The sequence below is a fragment of the Rissa tridactyla genome, chromosome 6 (assembly GCF_028500815.1).
Source record: "Rissa tridactyla isolate bRisTri1 chromosome 6, bRisTri1.patW.cur.20221130, whole genome shotgun sequence".
Taxonomy (NCBI): domain Eukaryota; kingdom Metazoa; phylum Chordata; class Aves; order Charadriiformes; family Laridae; genus Rissa; species Rissa tridactyla.
In genome coordinates this window covers 6,757,520-6,774,799 of record NC_071471.1, presented here as the reverse complement: position 1 = coordinate 6,774,799, position 17,280 = coordinate 6,757,520, and the positions used below count along the sequence as shown (strand labels likewise).

The 17,280-nt window shown below is 38.9% G+C and overlaps 1 protein-coding gene across 1 annotated transcript in view; it reads left to right on the top strand.

The window, feature by feature from the left end:
• Window positions 1-17,280, top strand: part of LOC128911579 (neuroserpin) — a 52,475-nt gene that overhangs the window by 18,398 nt on the left and 16,797 nt on the right. The window contains exons 2-5 of the mRNA XM_054206723.1: window positions 9,718-9,985; window positions 11,733-11,963; window positions 14,666-14,860; window positions 15,687-15,891. Of these exons, the coding sequence (XP_054062698.1) occupies window positions 9,736-9,985; window positions 11,733-11,963; window positions 14,666-14,860; window positions 15,687-15,891 (881 nt within the window). The 5' untranslated portion in view covers window positions 9,718-9,735. The remainder of the gene's footprint in view (window positions 1-9,717; window positions 9,986-11,732; window positions 11,964-14,665; window positions 14,861-15,686; window positions 15,892-17,280) is intronic.

Genomic DNA, 17,280 nt, shown 5'->3' with positions numbered 1-17,280 from the left:
TTCCCTTCTGTTCCCAAACCACCCTAAGGAGATCTGAGGGAGAAAAAATAGTGCTACGGCCTCATTTAGGATATCTTCCCTAGATGGTTGGACTGTGACTGGAGTATTATGTTGGCCTGTTCATTCAAAAGAAAAAAAATCCCAGAAGAGAACTTGGCAGAATTGGCTGTTGAGAGCCTCTGACTAAGATGAACATCACCTCCTGTGTCTGGGCGTTGTCCCTCCTTCCACAGTAAAATCAGTCCTAAGAGGAGGTTCCCAGTGCTGGGCTGGTGGGTCTAAGGTATGGGAACTTTGAGGCACCTGTGTGGACCTTTCTGTTTGTGTCTTGCTCTGTTCTTCTGGGAAATCCAGGTATTTCACTTCTGAATTGAAGAAGATGCCCCAAGTTTTAAACTTATTGCAAAAAAAAAAAAAAAAGTGAAACAAAGAAGTTGAGATCCAGGCACTGTTTTGATGGTATATTAAGTTTTAATTTTTTAGTTATATAGCATACACAGAAAGCTGTCTAAAATCAAAAGAAGCATAACTGATGCTTCTGAAATGAAGCACACTGATTCTTTCTGATTCTTTCAGCCAGTTTTACCCTTTTCTATAGTGAATCAAGGTCAACATCTTCACCTCAAGACCAATGTGCCTGGGAGTGACCGCATTCAGAGTGGTGTCCAGGGCTGACAACCCTCAATGAAACATAAATATAATATATTTTAAAAAAACCCAATCTGTGCCAGATTAAGCTGCTTCTATGGGACTTGACTTCTGCTCTGTTGAATGCAGATCCAATGTTTTATTTCAGTCTCTAGCCTTGAAGCTCTCCCCAGTCAGGCTGCTTTGACTTTCTTAGAAGGGCTACATGCACACCTCCAATCCTGGGCATTTAGAATCCACAAATTCTGTAATACCTCAAATTTTCTCCTTCACAGAGCTTGTTTGTTTTGTGTTCTCTTATTTATAGCTTTTACTTTGTGGGGCACATTGTAGCTGTCACAAATAAAAGCACTATGCCAAAAGATTTCTAAAATCTTTTTTCTTGTAGACAGAAGAAACAAATAGAGAAATCTTATATGGATCGTCACAATTGCAGGCCTTACAGTAGTGTTTTTTGAAGTAAGACTACCTTTTCTTAATTGTTGACATGGATTTAGATGTTTGCTTTAAGCTATTCAAATTTAAGTATTTTGGACATGGCTTCTCGGCATCTCTTTTAATTTTTTAATTGGAGCTGAGGGGTTATGCTTGAGGAAGCTCAATTAAGACAACTTTGGCTTGCATAATTGCCTCAGCAGGTTAGTGACTTGGTGCCAAGCTCCATGAAAGTTTAAAAACATTTGGGATTTAATGGTAGAAATTGTCAGTATAAAAGTTTTCATTCCATTTTCCGTTCAGGTTTTCTAGAAGCTGCTGGTGTTATGGGGTCACTTAAAAAATAGGCATGAAGAATCCTGAGGGGCATGCTTTGCTGTGTCTTGGAGTGCAAAGTTTTAGTATGGTCCAAACACTTCTTATAGAATGACTCTTCTTTGTCTTAGTCACCATATACTAGAGGTTTAAATGCCCCAGTACTTGATATGTTGTTGTTTTTGTGCTGCTTTCTGATAAAACTAACCTCAAAGTTTCCTGCTCCAGAAGGCAGTGACTCCATAATTGACAGATGGTGATAAAATCCCATAACTTTGTTACTAATGTTTGTGCCGATTGAAATACGGATGTCGCTGCACATCTCTGAAACAGATTCAGACAAGCTTAATGATTCTAGATGTGCCTGTAGAATCTCTGTTTGACAAGGTCATATGCTCACATAAGCTAAGGATAAACATATTTGCGACACAGAAAATGTAAATACTTACTCTAATATGAAGGAGTTGACTTGTTGGCAAAAGTAACAAGTCACAGCTAGCATTTATGTGCCTGCCTGGCATCAAGACGCATGTATAATTTCACATGATTGTCATCACTTCCAATAGCCGAACTAATAATCAAAGTACTTTGTAGGTGCCTTCAAATACTGTTTGTACTGTCCACGATAGCTGTAACTTAAAACATTTTATGGACGACTAGTTATTCTTCCATTTCCTTGGGTGTATTCTTCTGGCTACAAGCAGTAATACCTTATGAATTGCATAGCTGTTGCTCTGAGAATTGGTACGTTCATTTACCTCCTATCACCTTCAGGCAGGCTCTCCTCTATCTCAGCTCCACGTGTAAGCACGTCCTAATGGATTGTGTAAGTAGACCCTTATAGCACTTGGTAGGATGTAGATTTCCCATTTAGATGTTTGATTACAGAGGTTAGCCTTTGCACCGCTGCCCCCTGTATACCTGCCCGCTTCCACTTACTATGTAAAAGAAATTCTTTTTCAGGTTAAGTCAGCTCAGGTTATAGCCTTGTTTCACAGTACACTGTCTGTCAGTCCTGGTGCTGGAGGGAGAAAGCAGCTGAACGAAGGGAGGAAAAGGACAATGAACAAAGTAAGCCAACTGATGGGAGGAGGCGCCACATTGCTTCTGTAGGATTTCCTGGAGGTAAAACCACAATGTTCCAGGTGTGAGAACAGTAATGCTAGCTGGAGATGGAATTTATGACCAATCTTTAAATAAATCAAAATCTGAAAGGTTAGATCCCTGCACAAAGCAGAAAGGATTGAAGAAAGGATTCTTATATTGCTCTAGAGTACAAACTGATGGAGTGGATTTGCAAGAATCTTGAGATTCGTGATAGCAGCCACATTCTCCCCCTCATTGCAGGGCAGCATGCCCGAGGCAAGCCTAAACCAGTCCAGGAGCTCTTCCTCACTGCTGTGTACCTCCTCTGCACATCCTTCAGGGTAGCCATGACAACCACCGGCTGGTCCTGGTGAACAGCTAATGATCTTGTTAGCTGCTCAGTGCATCTCCCCTGCTCAACTGGTGTTCACTGGTTTCTTTTTGGAGGGAGAGTTGTGTTGATTTTCTAAGTTGTTATTACTAGTTATGCAGTCTTTTTGTGCTCTTGTACTGTTTGATAAGATTGCCAAGAAGAAATCATCTAGAGTAAAGGTGCCTGCGGCAATTGTCATGTTTACTAACTGGCAAAGCAGTAGTGGCTGAATTTCACCAAACTTGTCTATCCTTTCATAATTAATCTGTCACAAACATGATACAGTTTGGGTTGTATTTCAGGGGAAGGAGGAAGCACCTAGCTCCTGCCTAGATACATAGATAGTATTTTTTTTCCTCTGACCAGCAGGCTTGTTCCCTAAGTAAATTCATCTTTCTCTTTATAAAATTGTCCTGCCAGACTTCTGTCTGTAACTGCAGATGCTCTTCTTTACAGGAGAGAATGTAATCAGTCCTGTTACCACACTTGCTTTTCTTCCCGAGCTTTTCTTTTATACACTGATCAGAAAGAATCAGCAGTTTTCCTCGTTTGTGCTTCCCACACCTTTGGTGTTTAGCTTGCATGTAGCCAAGAGTAATCTTTAAGGCAACTAATCTTAGCTTAGTCTCTGTGTGCTGAGGAACTAAGGCAATATATCACAGTTTTATTTTGTAGGTTTTTAAAGACATAAATGAGTTTCTTTATAAAGCCCACAATCTTTAAAGGTGCGAAAGACAAGGAAATTATAACCCCTTTTTTCAACCTGTCTGGCATGCATGAGGGACTAGAATTCAACCCAAGACTGAATTTTTGGCACCTTCCTACATTGAGTCCAATTCTTGCTGTTTCCAAATTCATGGTACTTCATGTCTGTGAACTCAGTTTGAGTCTGTTGATATGATAGCTCTCAAAATATCTTGGCTTACAGAGGATGCTTGCCTCTTTTGCATTTTTCTGAAAGCATATGTAATGAACTGAGTAGTTCAGGGTTTGTGGGTGTGAGGGGGCGATGTTGTTCTACTTCCTCTTAGTCATTCCAGCCTTATGCTTGGGGAAAGGCAAGAACTATAGATAATCAGTCCTGTATTCTAGCCTATGAATCTTTCTTCAAACGCTGTTAATACTGCTGTTCCTTCTGCCCGTGTACAGGAGTACATCTGTGCTTGCCACAGGGCAAATGAACAGCCCTTCGACTGTGCTGGTTGTGACCTGTTGTGGAAATATGGTAGGCTGAATTTCAGGACTGATAAAATCTTTACAGAAGATTTCTGAAATTTGGAATGAAAAGGTTTCCGGGAATTGAACTACTCATGACCTCAATGCAAGTACCTACTGAACGACATATATCTGGAATCTCTTTTTTATTATTAAGTAATGTGTGAGGGAAGTGACAAAAAAATAAGAAAAAAATCAATCATTTAAGTTGTCTCCAAGAAACTCCATCCAGAGCAGTGTCCAAAGGCAAAAGAAGCCCCCAGACAAAACAGGTATGTGTCTCTGTACCCAGAGCAGAAACACCAAAAGAAGCATGTAGGAACGTCAAACTGAGTGGAGCTAGTGTTATAAAGAAGTGTATGTATGTTAGAGAAGCTGATTTACATTGAAGTTGTGGTAAAAGTCACCAGATAACACCTGCACAGGTATAACTGTGCAATATTGTCTCACCTGGAGGTACAGGTGTTTCTCAGGTTTTTGAAGCAATACTGCATTGCTTAGTGTTCTGTTGCTGCGTTTTTTTTTTCATTGAGAACAATTGCAGGCAAGAACAAAACTAATGCTCTGACAAACCTCTGTAGCAAGTGATGATTTGTGATACACAATTGTTTTTCAAGAAGAGGCTCTTGCAAGGAGAGTGTTTGTCTATTTGCGCTGATTCTTTGATTGCCAGTGGTGTTCATGCATCAATTAAGATAAAATACAGCAGAACTTAGATTTTGTCAGAGACTAGCCCTCAAATGAGAAATTAGTATCTTTGATCTTAACATCTGTGTGATTGAGTGAAGGTAATTTTAACAGCTTTTTTCATTCATATAGGTAGTCAATATATGCAAAATGCATGCAGTAACATTTTAAACTGATGGTTCTTGATTTTTTTTAAACATTGTTCAATGTGGACTTTGACTCCTTTTCAGCTGATGCAGTATTATTTAACTAGATTTCAGTGGTGCAGAACAACTATGACAGACTGTACCGCTGATGATTCTGAGGAAGAGTCTTAAAAAGACTGACTAAAAAGTTTGATGATACTCATGGGAATTGTTTAACTTCCTGGACATACGTTACATAATGTTCAGCTTCATTTCCTTCACTTAAAGTATGTTTGTGAATAGGGTACAGTCAATTTAAAAAATGTTCTCTGTGCTGCTGCAGAGACAAAACAGAGTGCCATCGACTCTTAACTGAAGAGACATGCTGAGAACATGCTGCACCATAATAAGTGCTCAGCTGTTTGTTGGATCAAGACCTGCTGCATGAAGAGGCATGAGGAAGCATAAAACGAAAAGTAATATAGCCTAAAGTAAGGCAGAATCAGAGAAGCAGTAACTGTTATGACTAGAATGATAATTAAGAGCTGGATTCCCAGTTGTCAGTAGAACAGCATACGCCTGTACCAGAAGTGCAAGAAGAATTGAACTGAAGAATTTACCACAGACATCTCAGATTAGATGGATAAGATGAGACCATTTTCACTTTGGCTGGCAAGGATTCATCAAATGTCTGTTCTGTTTTAGAGCCTTCTCCCCACTGACTGTCACCCACAGATCTTCAGTTTGCTTTAAAACATCTTCTTTTGCATTTGTACTCTTATTCATACATTGGGAGAAAGCCATATTTTCTCAAATACCTTGAGAGCACTGCCAGTAAAAGGGCTGGTCACATCCTCTGGATACTTGGGTGCTCATTCCTACCTCCCTAACTCTATTCCTTTTCCCTGGACATCTGTATGGGGAACTTCACTGTGAACTCCATTTGAAAACCTCTCTAGACTAAAAGTGATGTGGAAGGGGCAGGGAGGGGAAATCTAAATTGTTTGGCGTTAATTCATTCCTACTGGGAGCTTTAATTCCGCACAGCTTAACCTCTTGCATTGCCATGAGTGGGATTTAAGCATGTATTTAAAAACTAAGTTTAAGCTTGGTACTTTGCCTTGTAAGAGCATTTCAGTATAAATGTTATTTGTCTCCATCTATATACTTACTCTATTTTTTCTGTCCAACTAAATAATGAAAAATATTACAACTTGATTATTTCACATGAAGAGCTTTTCTGGAGTGGTCAGGAAGAAAGAAGACTTTGATTTGTATGTAATTTGTGGGGGTTTTAGATTCAAATAGTCTAGCCCACATGTTAAACACTTCATTAAGATGTATAAATTTTCCTTCTCCTTCCCCCTGGCAATTATTTAAGCCTGTCTGGCAATAGCACATATGACAAAGATCAGTGACGGAGGGCTGAATAGCTGCCTCTGCAACTAAAAGTCTGGGGAAATTTCCTTTTTAAAAATTGAAGATGATTTTACATCTCTTGTAACCTTGTCAGGTCTCAAAGTGAGCTCCAGCAGTTCTTGGTACGGGGCAAGGGGGGAAATCTTAGCTGTCTGTATAATTGCATCTGCAGTGAGCAATGCAACTTGTTTGCTTAGATTAGGATTTGAGATTCCCCGAATTTACAGCTAGCAATGATGATGCTTTGGGTTCATCCTCAGTGAAAGAAGGATGAGCTTCTGCTTATCTATTTTTTTTGTGTACAGCTTTTGACACTGCTATAGACCTCCTATGTGACGTAAGTTTATAAGCCTTTCTTGCCTTGTACAGCTTTTAGGATCAGAGATTGATCATAGAATGGTTTGGGTTGGAAGGGACCTTAAAGATCATCTAGTTCCAACCCCCCTGCCCTGGGCAGGGACACCTCCCACCAGACCAGGTTGTTCAAAGCCCCGTCCAGCCTGGCCTTGAACACCTCCAGGGATGGGGCAGCCACAGCTTCTCTGGGCAACCTGGGCCAGGGGCTCACCACCCTCACAGTCAAGAATTTCTTCTTAATATCTGATCTAAATCTCCCTTCTTCCAGTTTAAAGCTGTTACCCCTTGTTCTATCGCTCCACTCCATGATCAAGGAGCTTTCCTGTAGCCCCTTTAGGGACTGGAAGGGGCTCTAAGGTCTCCCCGGAGCCTTCCCTTCTCCAAGCTGAACCCCCCCAACTCTCTCAGCCTGTCCTCACAGCAGAGGGGCTCCAGCCCTCAAATCATCTTTGTGGCCTCCTCTGGACCCGCTCCAACAGGTCCATGTCCTTCTTGTGTTGGGGGCCCCAGAGCTGGAGGCAGCACTGCAGGGGGGTCTCACCAGAGCGGAGCAGAGGGGCAGGATCCCCTCCCTTGCCCTGCTGGCCACGCTGCTGGGGATGCAGCTCAGGATGCAGTTGGCTTTCTGGGCTGTGAGCGCACGTTGCCGGCTTGTGTTGAACTTCTCATCGCCCAACACCCCCAAGTCCTCCTCAGGGCTTCTCTCAATCCATAATCAATAATAATATTGAAACCCGTAATCAATCAATAATACCTGCGCTCAATCTATCACAGTGATGTGCTGAATGAAGCCTTATTATGTAACATTGGGAGAGATGTGTGCTCTGGTGTGTTTGGTTTGTTTTTTTTTAATAAAGCAATCTAGAATGCCTAGAATCACAAAGAAAACTGAAAATCCAGTTATTTTCTATAATAGCAACCTTAATATCCTTAAGTAAATAATAAATGGACGGGTTAAAAAAAATAAATTTAACTGCTATTAAGAAAAGCAATTATTATAATATTTTTGGACTGCAAAAAGATTGTCTCGGCCTTCATGAAATAAATAATGATGGTCATGGCTCAGACTGAAGTGTTTTCCATTGGGCAGCAGTGAAGTGCTGAGTAGTTTTATAAGTGTACTGAAATATGTAGTCATCAAGTAATAAGTGCAATATGAAGCTGGTGCTTTAGGCTTATGACTTATTCTGTGCCATTCTTGGAGTAAGAGCCTTTGGTGGAGTGTGTTTTGTTGTGGTTTTTTTTTTTATATCTTGCTAAGAATCAGAGGGAGATTGATCAGGTAGTCCAGAGAGATGGAGTGATGCCAACATAGAGGATGGCTTATTAGAAATTGAGAAAAGGGGCATGTTTCTTATATATATGGAAGCAATTATCAGAAAGGAGATGTGGGGCAGGGGAGAAACAAGGCTCTAGCTACCATATTGCACTAAGAGCCTGTGCTTTTCCCCTGAAGCGTGTGTGATTGCTGCACTGGTTCATCTGTTTAATTGTCTCAGTGAAAAAATAAATAAAAGGCTGATCCACCGCTAGGGGACAAGAAGAATCTTAACTAGTGACTGCATTAGTTGCTGCCAAGGCACGTATGTGTACCCTGTTGCTTTTTGTATTTTCTCAGCTATAGAATGTGAGTAATAATGCTTAAATTATCTATCAGTGTTGTGTGAGCTAATTAGATAATCCTAGATAGTCCGTTGAAGACAAAATGCATAATATAAGTGTTGTATAATGCTTAGTAAGGGTCTCTGTGTCAGGTATATAGAAAGCCATGGTAACTGCAGACACGGGAGAGCTGGGAAGCATAAGGCGCTTGGGCTGGCTGCATGCAAATTGCCTTCAGTCAAGCAATAGAATAGCGCATTCACACAAATTTGTCCCATGCTGACAAGCCCTGCAGACTGGCACAACATGTAAACACTTCTGGACAAAGCTTTTAGTCTTCTGCTGCCTAACCTACTGCTTCAAGAATCTTTGCTTTGTTACATGTCAGAGATACTGTATGTGGCAAAGAGACGGAACTGAAATGCAAGTGCCGTTGGCTTGGTGTTTCTGACCCAAGACACTTGGCAGCAGTGGGTCAGATGCCAAGGTAGCATGAAATTTAAAGGAAAAATAGAAGGATGGAGACATACATAAAGTGCTCCAGGAGCTGCAATTTTAATATCAGTAGATGTGTGATGAGGTAAACTGTGATAGAGTGAGAACTGTTGCTTACTGACGCAGAATAACAAAGTTTGGAGGATGGACTACTCAAAAGCATTAGTGGTAACCCTTTTTTCTATTGAGTTTACTTTCCTGTTTCCCTTGTTCCCCTGGATCTTTCTTACTGGTGTATACAGTAACTTTATCCTCTAAAGATCTCTGAGCAGGTGGTGTCTCTATGCTAGCGTAAGTAACCAACTTTTTGCCATTATTTACTAACAAAAGGGATTTAATTTGGTAACTAAGGCATGATTTATTTTTCTTTCAGAGAATTTTTGGCTGCTTGCCATGTGTTTTGCAACTGAGCAACATCATGGTACATTTCGTTTGTCACCGGTGTCAGCAAGCTCTCTTACAGTGCTTGAAATAGTTTTACCAGTTTGGGGCTTAGAGTGATTTAGATGAATAAGTCGCATCTTACTGGAAGGTCAAATAAAAGAAATACGGATTTGTACGTCTCCTTGGTGGAAAAACTAGAGAAATATGTACCAATTCCAGATCAGCATTGCTTATCAACGACAACAGGAAAATTAAAATGTAGAAGTAGGAAAGGCGTTGCTATGTCTTTGAGGTCTAACAAAACGTAGAAGCTATGATTTGTTAATCTGTTGCTGAAAGATTTCAAAAGCATAAACTCACATAATTAAATGGGTTGTTTTTTTGAAAATAGATCATTACTTCAGTGTATGTATTAGTTTGTCCTCCAGATAACTGGATTGTGCATTGAACTCCATAACTAGTGTTGGTTTTCCACACAGATTTAAAACTAAGAGCTTGCTATTCCCTTTTCTCTTGAGTTGAATCTTTTATTACTCTCACAAGGTTAACTTATTTTCTCTGAAATTTATCTTGCAGATATTAGAATCTCAAGACATGTATTTCCTTGGACTGTTGTCTTTGCTTGTTTTGCAAAGCAAAGCATTCAAGACAAGTTTTCCTGATGAAACCATTGCTGAGCTTTCTGTGAATGTTTACAATCAGCTGCGAGCTGCAAGAGAAGATGAGAATATTCTTTTCTCTCCTCTGAGCATTGCAATAGCCATGGGAATGGTAGAGCTTGGAGCCCATGGAACCACTTTGAAGGAGATTCGACATTCCTTGGGTTTTGACAGCTTAAAAAATGGTAAGACCTTTTAGTCATGTTTTACTATGGAGCTTTTTGTCTTAAAGAAACAGATGGCAATGCCTGAACACTGATGGAAGTGGCCTGGTCATGTCCGTGGATTATTAATCAGTAGGCTTTTTGGCATCCTGTTTGATGGCCTGAGCGTGCTGAAGCATGCTTCAATGGATTCTGCATAAACTAAGAGATGCTAACATACAATTCTGGCTTGGGTATCTGAATCTTAAACAATTGCAGTTAACTGTTGATCTTGGTTTCCGTCTGCAAAATAAGGATGCCTTTGCTGCTAGAGTTAGAAGAAGATTTTTAGGAACGTCATTTTTAGGGATTATAATGAAATCTGAAAAGGAAAGCAGCAGTTTTAGCAATATTGCTTATAAGAAAATATGAAAATCTTTGTAATTTAACTGGAAATGTCTCTGACACAACTTGTTTGGTTCTTGTATGTAGATTCTTTATCCTAATTCTGTGTCATTAACGTTCTGTCTGCATTGCATAATGTCACATACAGATACACAAGCTGATTTAGGAAATATAAGGGTCTTGGCTGTTTCACCACGATACGCCATGTGTTCCCATCAGCCTTTCTGAGAAAGAGGATGCATTTCTTTAGCGGAGAACAATACTACCACACTGTTCCCTTTGTCGTATGGGATGAGCCAAGTCATGTGTCTGGATATAGTGCTATGCTGTGGCATGCAAGCACAGTCTGTTAGTGCAAGCAACTGTACTATGACTGCAAATGGAGGGGATGAGTGAAGGGCAAAAAAGGACTTTGAAGAGGCAATTTCTATAAATTTTGATGTCAAAGTAATTGGTTTGAAACCTGAATGAAATTTCTAATTCATATTACGTACTGGACTTTAAGCCTTCGGTGAAAGGATCTTGGGGAGGAATTTCTGAATACAGCGTTCAACAGTGCCACTGCACAGATGACGCCTCTCTGGAGACTAAGCACATTTTTAGTTCTACAGTTTGTCTCTAAAACACTGATAAATTATCCTTCAGCTATAATTGACGAAGTTAGGCAGTTGATTTGAGCTGGGCCATTCACTGTTCTTGCGTATGAGTAGTATTCAGTGTAAATACTCTAGTGATTTCTGCTTGGAATATATCATTGCATTCAATTTTTAAGGTTTTGTTTGTTTTGTTGTGTGTTTTTTTTCTTTTTAAATTGGAAATTTCAGTTTCAGGTAGACAATGCAACAGTACAAGCTCCCTATTTTAAAGCAAACTAATCCTACTCAGGATTCCTCATTACCCAAGCAAATGATGCAGTATTACCCCATGCAGGATCCTGGAAACTTCTAGAGCTTTTTTTTTTTCAGAGAGGAGAACTCCTTAGGTTCAAAGCTTGAAGTTAATTTTTTTTTCTTAAACAACTGGCTCTTAGGATGTAAGAAAAATTCTGTTAAGGATTTGTGGTGGCAAGACATAAAAGTGTGACTTATAAGAATTTAATTACTCTTTTGGCATTAAAAGGATTATCATTGATAGCTTTATCTGTGATGGGATCCAAATATCTTGTTAATTATGCTAATTATATGTAATAGAAAACAATAAGCTCTAAATAATATGTTCTGTCTTGTAGATTGTTCTTTCAGATCTGAAGGTGTGTGTAGGTTTAGAAAAAAAGAAAGACTCTTTTTTTTGCTGGCAGAAAAAGTCTTTGTGAATTTCCAGCAGAAAAAAAAAACATGGAATAACTTTCTTTTCTGAAACACTGAATCTGTTTTTCTTTCCTCAGGTGAAGAGTTTACCTTCTTGAAGGACCTTTCTGATATGGCAACTACTGAAGATAGTCATTATGTTCTGAATATTGCTAACTCTCTCTATATACAGAATGGATTTCATATCAGTGACAAATTTCTGCAGTTGGTGAAAAAATACTTTAAAGCTGAAGTTGAGAATATAGACTTCAGCCAAAGTGCAGCTGTAGCTACCCACATCAACAAGTGGGTGGAGAATCATACAAATAGTAAGTCCATGTGATTCTTTTATATACTTCCTGCAGTAAGTGTTTGTGTTTCCAAAGTTACACAGTGTTGTTGAATTGTTGCCTTGGCTTTTATCTGTTCCATTTGAGACTAAAGTATCGCCTCCCATAAAAAGAATTCTAGTATCAGCTTTTTGTGAAATTATATTTTTTGCTTTTGCAGGCATCATCTGTCTTAAGTAATATTAGCCATTGCTAATCATATAGTAGTATGTGTCTGAATATTTTTTCCCCTGTCTTACTATCTTAAAGTACCCGTAACATTTATTGAAGCAGAATGTTTTAATGGTTGGCATGTGAATAGTACTTTAATAGTGATTTCAGAATTTAAAAAAAAAAAAATAGATAAGTGCTATTGCTAACTGCAGAAAAGTTGTTTAGAAAAGAGTTATTGGCCTGTGAGTTAGATGTGTGGAGTATTGCTGGTTCTCTGAGGAACTCATCATTCAAGGTGCCGAGAAACAGAATACTAAGCAATACAAAAGATAATTTTGAACCACAATATCAGATCCTGTAATTTAATCTTTTCCAATGTGAGGAATGTTGAGAGTGTAGCTGATTTTAGGAAGACTGTCAACAGAATTTCACAACAAAAATTTGCAGCAGAGAAGTAAGCAAAAGATTATCAATGTAAATATGCATATTCAGATGTGCACGATGTAATACTTGCTTCGCTTGTGGAATCCCAAAGATGTGACACTTTCTGAATACATGCAGAGTCCCAAGGTATGGGAATGAAGTTAGTCCCCCGTTGTAGGGATCAAAGCATAATCTCATTCTAGTTCATCTGGCACACTCCGGAGGTTGATATTTTAAGAGTAATTCAACAAGGGTCTGGCTCTAACATGAGTTGTACCGTTGTAAATTTGAAAGTACTGGAATACCCTGTAAGGAATTAACACATCACCATGTAGTCTGAGCATTTAAGAATCCATAATGCTTTATGGAAATGTATGGCACCAAAGTAGAAAAACACCTCATATGATGCTTTTATTCCATTTTGGAAATGATCTGGGTTTTTTTCCAAGGGAAAATGGCAGCTATTATATTCATAATAAATTTTGCCCTTTATCTCAAGCTACAAAAATAGAGGCAATGTAAGCGATGCAGTAGATTGCAGAGTATTTTCAGTGAAACTTGGTGTCTCTGAAGGAAAAGTAAAATTCGCTTTCTTTTAGAAAGAACAGCAAGTTCTCCTGCTTAACACCTGCCACATGTGCTGACCGAGCTCATAACCATTGCCCTGGAAGGAGCTGTGCAGACCTAACAAAGGCAGCTGTGGGTCTCGTAGCATTAGGTTGCGATAGTAACAGTCCCTCAGCCTAGTCTCTGACCGCTAGATCTCATTCTCTCCTGCCTGCCAGCTCTGATGGAGGAAGCTTATTTTCTCATTAGGAAAGGGGTACAAGACAGGCAGGTTTCCAATTCCAGCATGTTAAGCACGATGGGATGCTCAGAGCAGAAAACATAACTGTCAAGGTTTCTCTGGCCAGAAAAATTCTGAACGTTACATTAGTGTATTAACAAGAAGTGGCTATAAAAATATAAGGGAATATGATGTACCAAATAGAAATGGGAAAACTGGAAGTGTATTCTTTCTTAATTTTGCCTTTTTTTTTCTAACCATGGAGAGTGAGTATGGCAGCATGGGTCACATCTCATTTCTAAGAATGTTCTAGATAAAATGAAGTACAAACAGCAACCCAGAAGAAATACTGCCCCACGATACACAAATTTCACACCAGTTAGTTGGTGTCATGTGCTCCAGAAAGCAAAACTAATCTGTATTTTAAACCGTGGATTAAGAAGTAATAATCAGACTGATGAATGTGTTTATTTTAACACCTCGTATTACATTGTCAGTTAAAAATAGAAGTGAGCAAGAAAGCTGTCAGAAGTAGGCTGTAGTTCTTCAAGAATAGTGACAAACCTGGTCAGTGCATGAAACTTAACAAACTCAAAATTATTCTGCTGAAAAGCAAGCCATTTAAAATGAGCTAAAGCAGGTAACAGACTGTTTTCTGGTGATGTAAATGACTTATTGAGGAGTAGGAGCAAAGCAGCTGCCACGCTCAGCTGACATACCTCCCATGAATAGAGCAGATGCTAGATGTTTTTTCTCTTTTGCTTTTCAAGAGCTAATGTCAGTGGAACAAATGCAGAGAATTTATGTTTTGTTTTGTTTTGTTTTTTCTATGATTAGTCCTTGCTTTGAAGTCAGTAGGACATTACTGAAACTGAATGCTTCCTTCAAAATTTGCCCAGGTGAAGTTCCAATGGGTATAGTTATACACTTTAAATTAAGCAACCAATTAAGTGCTTCTTTGGACTGGAGCCAAATTTTGTAGAATTTCTGACCTGAAGATGATGATGCTGAACTGTCTTATAGCACCAATGTAAACATTCCATATGTGACCCCTTTTCCACTTGGTTTCATTGTGGTGTGTATTTACATAGTATCAAGACACAGTTGACTAACACGTACTCGATGGAAGGGTTTACGCACCTACACTGTGATTTAGGTTTACAAAACACTGGCAGTTTAATTTGAGATTTAATGGAACATCTGAATTGGAAATTACATGTTAGCACAGCTTTTTATTTTCTTACATTTTTCAAGCTGTCTTAAGTTTTGATTTAATGCTCAATTTGACATGCAGACTGACGGTTGGTTTTCTTCTTAGATATGATCAAAGATTTTGTGTCTTCAAGAGATTTTGGTGCTCTAACTCATTTGGCTCTCATCAACGCAATCTACTTTAAAGGCAATTGGAAATCACAGTTCAGACCTGAAAATACAAGAACTTTTTCTTTCACTAAAGATGATGAAAGTGAAGTGCAGATTCCAATGATGTACCAGCAGGGAGAGTTTTACTATGGTGAGTTGGAGCTTTAGCAATTTAAAGCTAATAATTCTTCCCTTAATAATTTTGTTGCGGTAATACTCATTTGTATTGTTGTCTGTTCTTTCACCTAGAATTTTAAATGTGGTGTTTGCCCAGTGAAGGGACTCTGATTTTGATGTCTTTTTGTAATGTGCTTGCTGATGTATTATAACTAGATGGAAGCATTTATAACGACCTCTTTCTTGATTACTTTTTTAGGTATGTGTTTGGTGCCACATGGTGGACTTCAGAATGTTTATCCATTATATCTAACCTATTTACAATCCTTGAGCTAGTCCTGCTTCTCACTAAAATATTTTTCTTGTGCTGCGCTAAATATTAAAATGAATAATGTTTTCTCATTACTGTTGTAATATCCTTAGAAGGCAAAATAGGGGTTCTCTGAACAGCAGAACTACTTTATCTTGAGCTTGAATTCCAAGTGGGTTCTACAGTATCTAGCATTGGCAGTCTCACAATTGACAAATTATCTCTCCTGAATAAAAAAACCTCTGCCTGTTTCCATGAAAGTCTTGGCAGCCTTAATAACTTAAAACTTCCCTCTGTCTAACCAATGGAAGTTAGGTAATGGGTTCAGAAATATGATTATCTACAAACTGCTTGCTTCCTTTAAGAAAGGAGCTGTAAGCCTCAAATCCTATGATGAATAAATTTTATACAGACTAGAATAAAGAGGGTCATTGTTAGTTCCAGTATCTAGTAATTACTGCCTAGTATTAGCCTTCTGTTTTCCTCCTAACTCCAGTGAAGACAAAAGAAAATACTTCTAATAGCTTTTTTGGTTGTTTGTCTTTTGTAGGAGAGTTCAGTGATGGCTCCAATGAAGCAGGTGGCATCTATCAAGTTCTGGAAATACCATATGAGGGAGATGAGATTAGTATGATGATTGTTCTTTCCAGACAGGAAGTTCCACTGGTCACATTGGAACCGCTGGTCAAAGCCTCATTGATTAATGAATGGGCTAATTCTGTAAAGAAGCAAAAAGTGGAAGTGTATTTACCAAGGTGAGAATATGCTCTCATGTCAATAGACAGGGAAGGACTGCATTCGAACTGCATTCAAATTGATTGGAGTAGCAGAGTAGGTAAAACTTGAACATCTTGATCGAGTCTGCAGTTATGTAGCACCCACGTGAAGGTTGCTTTCACAAGAAAGCCCAGGGGGTGCGCAGTGCAGAACCATGGTTGTTTGAGCAGCAGATGAGCACTGCATTTGCATTTCTTTCATATGTAAGCTCCAGAAAGGAGAATTTCATCAGCAGGAATATATCCACCCTGAATGATGCTCAGAATCTTGCAGAACTCATTAGGGATAAGTTCTATTTAGACAGGAGCCATAGAAATATTGCAAGTCTGAATTAACAGCAGCTAAAAAGTTTCATTTAGGTCCTAATTAGATTTCTATGTGCTGCTAATTTAAAAAGTTCTAATGGTGTGTGTCTGTGTAGATACAAATGGTCGAGTGTTGAGCGGTAATTCCAGTCAATTTGTGTCTTTTGTCTTTTTTTTCTTAGTTGTAATAACTGCTGGTTTCTTTTTCCTAAAAGGAGCAATAGAATAACAAGACGTTACTACGAAAAAGGATGAAACTTCTGTCAGTTCATTTGTAGACATAAGTTGTGTGTTCTCAGTGGCATATTTGCTCACACATACCACTTAGTTATCTTTCCTAGAATTCTACTTCATCTGCCTTCCAATGTTTTTCATGCTTGCCCTACACTTGACTTAGTAGCAGAGTTGTTTACTACTAAATGTCACTAATAATGTATAGTTGGATCATGATGTCCTTCAAGTGATTCATAATGATTTCATTGAAGTGTTTGTATAGAAATATGGCACAAGTTTGATGTGGATCACTTCTATTTATTCTACTGTCGTGGCACTGTGCAGCAGGTACATGGCAGCAGAGAAAATAAACTATAGTGAATCATTTCAATCATTAAAATAGTTCTTTGTTTTCAGGTGACATGGGGATTTGAGTCTGTTATATTTCACATGTAAAGAGCAGGGCAAGAATCCCTGCGGTTTACCAGCTTCCTTTCCAAAGCAAAGACCACATTCCAATAAGGTAACTGCAGCTGAGCACAATAAAACAAAGCTAGCCAGGATAAATTAGGTTGAGACGGACTGGTGCTGTCAGCGTGCCCTGATTCCGAATTGAGATGGAATTCCACTTCTATTTAAAACTGTTATGCTTGCAGTCAGAGTGGTGAGGGAACAGCAGCATTTTGGGGCTATTTTTCCTCTGTCTCTTAGTAAGAGTTCCTTTCTTTTTTAAGTAGCATTTTCTTTGAAAAAGAAAGGAGAGCAGGAAAGAGCTGCATTGCAGGTTTTATACAAACTGAATCTACTGTACAGTATTCCTGTGATTTGTTTGTTTGTTTTTCTCTTGGA